The sequence below is a fragment of the Pipra filicauda genome, unplaced genomic scaffold (assembly GCF_003945595.2).
Source record: "Pipra filicauda isolate LSUMZ 115617 unplaced genomic scaffold, ASM394559v2 scaffold14_size4853619_pilon, whole genome shotgun sequence".
NCBI lineage: Eukaryota > Metazoa > Chordata > Aves > Passeriformes > Pipridae > Pipra > Pipra filicauda.
Window position 1 is genome coordinate 3,191,510 of NW_024103985.1, and position 9,337 is coordinate 3,200,846.

At 45.1% G+C, this 9,337-nt stretch overlaps 1 protein-coding gene across 1 annotated transcript in view; it reads right to left on the reverse strand.

Annotated features, from left to right (window-relative positions):
- GALNT9 (polypeptide N-acetylgalactosaminyltransferase 9) overlaps positions 1–4,104 on the reverse strand; it is a 135,535-nt gene extending 131,431 nt beyond the window's left edge. Inside the window, exon 1 of the mRNA XM_027732985.2 lies at positions 3,783–4,104. Coding sequence (XP_027588786.1) covers positions 3,783–4,023 — 241 coding nt within the window. The 5' untranslated portion in view covers positions 4,024–4,104. The remainder of the gene's footprint in view (positions 1–3,782) is intronic.
- Positions 4,105–9,337: the final 5,233 nt, after the last annotated feature.

Here is a 9,337-nt window from a genome sequence, read left to right on the forward strand (position 1 = left end):
TGATGTGTAACGAATGATAATCTGTCAAATTCAAGGGAATACTCCCAATTTATCCCTCCATATCGGAAACAGAACAGGTTAAAGGGGTCTAAAGTAGAACACGTGGGTATGAAGACATGATATGAACATACATAAAGAGAAGATGAAAACACTCTTAATCTTTGCAGATTGAATGAAATCTAATTACACGTTGTATTGACTGTTGTGTATTACTGGAAGGAGACAGTGAAAAGGAAAAAAGGCAATTAGAGTGAAATTGTAGTCTGACCCTTCAATTGCTGTTGGCATGAAAGGTTATGCTCTACTTGGGGCATCGAAAATTCTTTATCCTCTATGGTAAATCATTAGCAACAGACTTAGTTGCAAAAGTGATTAGGGGAAAAATGCAGTCAATTAAATGTTTTTTAATTTTTCCCCTTTACAAAAAAAAAAAAAAAAAGGCAAAGGAAGAAAATACCAAGGTGTTATCATTATGCCATTTCATGAATTGCTACTAAGTCTAGCTGGCATTAGTTCTGTGCTGAATGACAATAAAACATATTCATCAATAGAAATACCATAGTAAAAATGAAAAATAATAGATACATTGATGAACTAGATCTATAATAACTCAGTTTTTCAGAATAAATGTTGTACCCAAGGTCAAACATCAAGAGGTAATATCGAGTCTCACCAAGGAAATTCCACAAACATGTTTCACTGCTTTCCTTTCCCTTTTCATGCCCCATTCATTTACTTCCACCAAAACCAGCAGCAGCTGAGCAAAAAGAAAGCTTTCAGAAATACTATTTTTCCAAGTTGATAAAAAACCAGAGCACGAGCCAAATGAAAACAATTGTTTGGGTGTATGTCTGCACAACTCTGCAGGGAATCATGGCAATTCTCCTTCATCCTCTCCTAAAAACTCTTGTTCTGCCAAAGATAATTGCAAGGACCAGCTTTCTTCTGACTTCCATGTGTGATCCTCTGTGGTCTACACACCCCTCCACAGGCACTGCACTCACTGGTTTTATTCAGGCTGAAAAGTTAATGAGTTCTCAAGTGCTCGGTTTTGGGTTGCCTCTCAATGCATTTGTAATGTTACTGCTTGTGACTATTTTCATCGCAGAAGGTAAACTTCTAAACGACACTTCTTTGATTGTATGCAAACAAATACGTGTGACAAACAAAATTCTGTGTAGCTGCAGCTGCAGGGCTGGTCTCTCACAGAGTGACTTTCTATTGCACTGGATCACCAACAGAGTCCCTAGAAAATCCAGGTGAGGTCTGACCAGTTTAGGACTCATCTGAATAGAGCAGAAAAATGAAATAAAAGAACACTGACATATTATTACTAAAAATACACTTATTAGGTGGCTCTAAATTCGCTGATCTCAAAATAGAAAGGAACAAGAGCAGAATACTGAAATACTGATCTGGACTGACCTAGCACAACAATAGCATTGAGTTGGATTCAATCTCCTGGTGCTTTCAGGGATTCTGGGTACGCAAGGAATTCACATTCCTTCCGAATAAAATCTATCCACCCATGTCTGCCTCTCCATATAAAAGTGACTTTGACCCATCCCGTGAAAAAGTAACATCCAAGACAGCCTCAGACATCCCTCTAGCCTTGTGATGGAGCAGGACACAGGGCAGTGTCCCAGGAACCTCGCTCGACATTCGGGTGACACCGCAGAGCTCCAGAGCAGGAGTGTTTCTGTCACAGCAGCCTTTCTGTAGAGCCCTGTCACAGACAGCCCCCCTTGGATCTCAGCGCTGCCAGAGCAGCATTACACCCATTAAAGGCATAAAGAATGAGTCATGATATTAAGAACAGAATATCAGTGAGCTAAACCCAAACACAGATGCTTGATCCAGATCTCACTTACAACAAAGCAACTCTGATGATTTCAGTGCAGCACTTCCTAATATTTTAGGACTTTTTGGTTTTGTTGATATGGGATGGAAAAAAAAAAAGGCATTTTGTTTCAGAATGAAGTAACTAATCTATGTTAATGTACCACTGTGTCATAATAAAAAAAACCAACAACGGTGTCAGAGAGAAAGCGAAGGGAAATGAACAGGAAATTTGAACAACTCGTCTTCAAAAACTTTCTGTATTTTCCCGTGTAAGAACTTTCAGGAAGAAAAAAGCTGCCTGCAGTGTTTATTATGATCTGAAGAAACAACGTAACGCTAGCTCAAGTAATTTCACCATGAAGTTCCATATCCACCAAACCAAATTAAAGAAGATGAAGGAAAAAAGTTCCCAAAATAGGGGCACACTTTACAGAGAACTTCCCGTTTGCTGTGAAGCCCCAGTCATCACATGCCATGGTGCCTGCCTAGTATGTTAAGGACTCCTGCTGATTCTCCAGGGGATGCTGTGCTGAGATAAAACCAGCACAGGTAAATCCTACCCAAAGTCTCACCTATGAACAACACCAAGAACAAATCAATTTTAAGCAAAAAAGCCCCGTTCAGCTGAGCTACAGCGAATTAGATGAAGAACTTCATGGCTTTCTGGAATTCGTGAGAAGGGTTTTCCTCTTAAATCCTACATTCTTCAAAACATGGGTAGAAAACACAGCTGTTGACACTTCCCTCTAATTCCTGAATGTGTGTTTTTGTGACTAACGCCCACACTCCACGTTCCCCTTCTCTCTTCCCTGTTTATACAGATGAGAGTGTAAGGGGATGCCTGTTCTCTAACACTTGCTGGCACAAACTGCATATTACCATAACAGCCTAACTTACTTAGATTTATACATTCGTTCAGAAAGTAGTAATAGGAAACATACTTTATCCTAACCCTCCTATTTGTCTGCATTTTGAGACGACAGCAGCCTTTGTTAAATCAATGTTACGAGTAAGATTTCCACAAGCAGCCTAGGAGCACATTTGCTGTACTTAAACATATTTACACTGAAATTTTTATTTGGTGCTAGACACTAAATATTACATTTATTTTATAATTTTATGCAAAACTTCGCTCCTTCAGCCTCTTCTTGTCCAAAAACCTCATGTATTTAATCAAACACTTATTTCTTTGATGTCTCATACTTAGAACTTTACGAATCTATGCAAATACAAATGTATTCACTTCAAAGAATTAGCTTCTATATGAAACGTTAGCTGTCCTATAACAACTTCGATGGCTTAGCCTGTTCTAGCTACCATGGAAGGGTTCTTTGCTTACCTACCAATATTTTTCAATGCTGGTGAATTAGAATGGTATGCCATAAACAGAACTGGTGGATGCTTCCCCCCCTCATCAATGACAATAACAAACGTAAATGGCAAAATCATTGTGGAAACATAGGGGTGCTGTGTTTAAACAGACCATTAAAAGTACACAGCGTGAGAACTCAGCAAAATGTTTTTAAAGTAGTTCTGAAACCAAGTATACGATTTCCATCTATAACCTAACAGCATATTTGCTCTTCAGACAACTTCCTATGCAGAGTTAACATATCCAGGCAAACTGTAAAACCTGGTACAGTTCGTAGGGACTTCTCCCCAACCTGAAACTCATGAACTCTGCAGCTTCCTTAACTTTGCATCTACTGAGGAAGTCCTGACTTCGGACCCAGAGCTGGCGGGGAGGCAGGGTGGTGGTGAGAGGCTCAACAAGCCCCTCCAGCAAAACCCTGCAGGCACCTCTTTCCCCGGTATTCCAGCGCTCCAGCGGAGGGGTCGGTGCCGGGTGCCCTCCCATGGGGGGGACACTGCGGGCGCTCTCCCCCAGCCCGGGGCACCCTCCCGGGGCCGGGGCCGCGCCCCCTCCCAGCCCCCCGTACCATTGAGCTGGTTGTAGACCACCTCCTCCAGGTGGTCCAGGCGCTGCAGGATGGACTCCCTGTCGGCCAGGCTGCCAACCTTGGCGCCGCGGCTCCTGGCCCGGCGGTCCGCGCTCCGGACGATCTGCACCAGCTCCTGGGAGCGGTCCTGGATCCTGCAGTAGACGGAGAAGAGGATGATGCCCACGAAGACCAAGATGTTCACCGTCAACAAAGTTTTGATTTTCCGTGCCACCGCCATGGGAGCCGCCGGCGCGGTGGCCGGGGGCGCATCCAGGCGCGGCGCCCGGCGGCCCCCGCGGCCACCCGGCTGAGCGGGCGCGCCCGGGGCGCGGAGCGGAGCCGAGGGAGCGGAGCCGAGGGGAGCGGGAGCGGAGCGGAGCCGAGCAGAGCCAAGCGGAGCTGTCCTTCAGCACCGCCGCGCCGCTCCCCGCCCGGCGCCCGCCGCCGTCGCCCCGCGGGGGCCGCGCCGCGGGCAGGGCGGCATGGACAGAGAGCGGCGGGGGCCGAGCCGCCGAGCCCGCCGAGCCGCCTCCGCCCGCCCGCCCGTCCGCGCTCGCTCCCCCTCCTCGCCCCGAACGCAGAGCGCCGTGCGCAGTGACGTGCTCCGGGGGATCTCATCCACAGGCACACGGAGGAGCCGCCGCCCCGCCTCGCCCGCGCCGCCCGCCCGCCGGCCCGGAGCTCCGCCGCGACCGAGCGGGGAGGTGATGTTCGCCCGCGGAACGCGCCAGGGGCCATCTTCCCTTGGCCGCCCAAACATTTCCCCTTGTCCTGCTCAAGCATCACCAGGGGCAGCTCCCGAGAGCGGGCGGGGTGCCCTTGGCCGCGCTGCAGCCCCGCAGGTGAGGTGATGCCACACTCGTCTCACCGCTGGAAATAAGCGGAAACCAGCTGGAGGGAGAGCCGGTGACTCGCTCAGCTCCGTGGACTTCCCAGCAGCCAAAGTACAACACCGGCTTGGGATCCTGCCTGGAAGTGACACGGCTGGGGCCACGTCCACATGCAAGAGAAGTCCTACCAAGCATACATAGAAATACAGAATCATAGAATAGTTTGGGTTGGAAGGGACCTTTAAAGGCCCATCTAGTCCAACCACCCTGCAAGGAGCAGGGACATCTTCAACTAGATCAGGTTGCTCAGAGTCCTGTCCCAGCTGACCTCAAATGTTTCCAAGGATGGGGCATCTACCACCTCTGTGGGCAAGCTAGGCCAGTATTTTACCACCCTCATTGTAAAAATTTTCTTCTTTATATCTAGTTTAAATTGATCATCTCAGTTTAAAACCATTAACTGTCTAAGCTCGATGCCAGTGGACATTAAATAACCCCTTTCAACATCTTCTCCATTCCTGTTCACAGTGATCCTCCTTTTATACAAAGAAACATACCCATCTCACATCCTGGTTCTGGGAATTTTTTCCCTTTCATCCTTCCTTCTCGATTTCAGGAGCTGCCAACTCAAAATCCAGCAAAAGTTACAACCTCTGTGAATTTGCTGTAACTTGGCAAGGCCAGCTCAGGGTTTCCTGAGGTATAAAATCTCCACTGCTGGTCCTACTTCTGACTCTCCTGCTGTTCACCTTCTGCAAGGCCCCTGAGGGTACAGTTTCTTTGAGATGATGTGTTTCTGTCTTAGAGAAAATCTCCCCTTTTCTTTTGGGTATCACCAACGAAACCTGTGTTGGAGAGATGCAGCAGCACGGAACAAGCCCAGACTGCAGTTTCACCATCATCCAATCTTATCCCTGGAAAAAGATGCCACAGGTTCCTGCAGTGTCATGTCTTGCAAATAGCTGTGTCTCTATGGAAATATGTACAGCATTTAGTTATTTGCTACAGTACTGGATACTTAAATGCAAATAATGCCCAAATGCAGGGTCAGATCTTCTTTCACTCAAGCTCTAGTGAAACTCTCTAGTCAGCTCAGCAGAAGCAGAAGCTGAGAACCTGCAATTTTCCAGTGCTTTGATTATTTCAGCAGTATTCTTACTGCAAGTCTCTCCCAGCCTTACATTTTCCTAGCCAATAACAATTTGGTTTAAGAAAACATGTTGAATTAATGCTCAAGTGCAGCTTATTAGGTGCCTCCACAGCATTTAATATATTATAGCAACACCTGCTGGCCTTGATATGGTTAAGAATCTGTTACATCCCTGTTTCCATTATAAACTCCAAGTTCACAAGCTGGCCACAAGAACTCAGTTTGGATTCTGACAGGAGCCTATACTTTGTCCCAAGAGCTGTAAAACACCTTCAACTCTCTCAGAGAGTTTAACAAGTTTTGAGGAGGACTTTTTTTGCACCACTGCAGTTTTAAATGGGCTCTTTCAGAGACATGATTTCATCCATGACTGGCTTAGCAAAAGGAAAAAACTGTTTGACCTAAGTAAATGTTTTTAAATGGTCAGCTTAAAATAGTCTATGATGTGTACAGAAGAACATGAGAATATGCTTACACAGCTGAAACCTCACCTAATACCATTCAAATATTAGCTAGCTTGTATAGATCACTGTTCCTCCAGAGATCTCAAAGCAAGTCACAAAAGATAAACTAGAGCTGAAGGACAGCAGTAGTGTTTTTGGAAAAATGTCAAGATCAAAAAACATATTTTCTTTTTTTCCGTGGAACAAAACAAAACAACCCCATTTGAAATATTTTCACACAAAGAGTACTGAGCTAAAGTCACTGTTTCCTACCCAAAAGGGTCACGTTCCAATTTTTCTTCACACAGAAAGGTGTGTATTGCCAAGAGAAAGCTAGATTAAAATCAATATATGCAACAGCTGGACTTCAGTGAAAATGCTTTAGCTGAAACCATATGAATCAGCTCCATCCTAAAACTGGGGACCATGGGAAGGCATTGGTGGTTTGTTCCCAGTCAACGGAACAAGCCAGAGGCAATGTCAGGATCCCATTCCAAACCACGAATCCAGTGTCTCTCTCTCTCACTATTACCCTCTGACTGATTTTCACTCCTCCTTGTCTCCACAGGGCTCATGTTTCCACTCACATCATCCAAGAGGGATGAGGAAGATGCTGTAAAGACACACCAAGAAACTGTGCATTCCAGTGACAGCCTACAGGTGATCACACTATTTACATCTCTCTGCTACCACTGTGCTCAGCCAAAATGAACACCTGGATGCAGGACAGCTGGCTGAAGATGAAGGTGATGCTGAGCAGCCAGAGGCAAAGACTCTCAAAAAAAAGTCAGCACTCAGAAATAGCCATCTGTCACAGGCATCTCCCCTAATGGAGCAAAGATGGTTCACTGCCTTGGGGCAAATCTGGGCTGCTGCTGGGCTGTCAGATAGCTGAGGCTGTGCTGGTAACTGCAGCATGGAAAAACAAACCTTGCTCCTGTCTGTGGCTCTCCTTGAAGCTGTGCTTGGTCGTGTACAGTGTTCATCTTACAATAGTTATATTTGCTTGCGTTGACTTTGGTTACTGCACAGTGCCCCATCTTGGCACGAAGATGTTGTCAGAGAGGAAAACTTCAGCTGCTTCTGCATTTAAAATCCAGTTCTACTTAGCCTCTGAGGTCAGAGACAGTACATTTCACTTAAAACAACACAGAACTAAAATATTTTGAGAACTCTATGAAAGTATCCATCTTACAGCTGTTACCTGCAGAGCCCATCATGCAACTACTCAAGGCAAGAGACTCCAAGTCAATCTGAAGTTCATTTGGAGCTACCAATCTAAAGCAATACAGAGGGACTACACGATTTTTAAGCCAGCTAGTGAAAACTGTCTGTGTGGCAACTGAGTATGACCAAGATACTCATTATCACCATCTGGACAGTTCTCAAGTTCAAGTTTTCCCAAAAAGTGGTCAGAAAAATTTATTAAAGAAGACCATGTCAGACCTACAAAATGCCATCCCTACACAGAACCCTTGGAGGCTCCATGCCTTCTGTTGTACAGTCCCAGGCATGGTGGGTACACACTCAGATAACCAATATGAGTTTCAATTTTCTATGAGGTGTTTTCTGTTGAATTTCATTTTAATGTCCCCAGGAGGAGATGAAGGAATTGGCTGATCAAACAAAATAAGTAAGATTTTACTTCTGAGGAAAGGCAAGAAGAGAGTGATTGAAAAGTTTCTTGAAAGTTTTTTTGAATTTTAAAAAGCTTAAGTTGAAAAAAAAATATTGAATTCAAATTAATAACCATAAAATCATTCCCAACCACTTTTCCAGAAGGATACAAGACTGATTTACCATATCTAAAGAGACATACCTCTCTGATCATTCTACTGCATGATATGAGACATTTGCAAGAATGAATAATGCGTAGAAGGGAAGGCTTTGATGTTTAAAGTATTTGAACACCAGCTTTAAAGAAAGAAAAAGACACGACAGACAAAATATTATGCCAGTGATGATTGGCAATTGTAGATTCCAGCTGTAGTTTTTCACACACACTGACATCACCTACCACTTTCCTAATGAAACCCCAACTGCATTTACTAGCACATTGCTTAGAGTCTTAATATAGCCTAATATTTTTCTACTTTATTTTCTACTTTTCTACTTATTTAGAAGAAAACAGCAACAAAACCAGACAGCAAAGTCTCAGATCTCCGTTGAATACCCAGACACACAGAGCTGAGGCCCTCATCCTGTTGCAAAGAGGAACTGCAGCCCCTTAAATACTTGTGCAATTTGGAGTTTGTGCAGCCCCTTCTCCCCACAGTGCCGGCAGACTCTGTGAGATGAGATCTGCACAAACACGATGTTTGCAGGAAGCTTCTGCACAAGTACAGGTTAAGAGAGAAAGAAATGAGGAGGCCACAGTGTCTCACGCTGGAGATGTTTCCAACCAGCCTCTTTTCTGCTGCAGCCTCGGAGATGGTGTCAAGCTGGTGTTATAGTGACACAGGAGGGCCTAAACCCAAATAATTCCTCTTGCAATAAGATGCTGCCAGGTCCCTCAGGCTCCACCTGCCACCCTGTTCCTGTCCATGCAGAGGCTCTGGGGACATTCCCAGCTGACCAAGTCCCTGACAGCAGAGAGGGGCTGTGGCCAGGTAAGGCAGAGGGAGGAGTCCCCACCCTGGTATCCATCTCACTGCATGACAAAGGCTGGAAGCCCAAAAGCCATGAGAGATTTCCATGCAGTGATTCTATGTTGGGAGCATTTAGTGCTGGCTCAGAAAGGGAAGGGGTGTGGTGGCTGGAGAGCCCTGAATACAACCAAATTCTGCTTTACTTGGAGCAGAATGACAACACGCTGTGCTGTGCTGGATGTGTTTGCTTTAGTGAGGTGACCTCTGTGCCACCCTTATTACAGACATGCCACGAGCATTTATTAGCAGGGTCACAGTCCCTGTGTGCAAAGACTCTCATTCCTAACGAGCAGACCTACTCAAAGCAGTGGGCAAGGCACAGGGATTAAGTATTCACAAGATTAGCCTGAAGGTGCTGAGTTTTAAATTCATCTTGAGGATGGTTCTAAATGAAATGAGGTGCCTTAAAAATCTGAACACATATTTCAGAAATAATATATATTTTATATATATATATGTCCTTTTAATTTTGACAGTATTA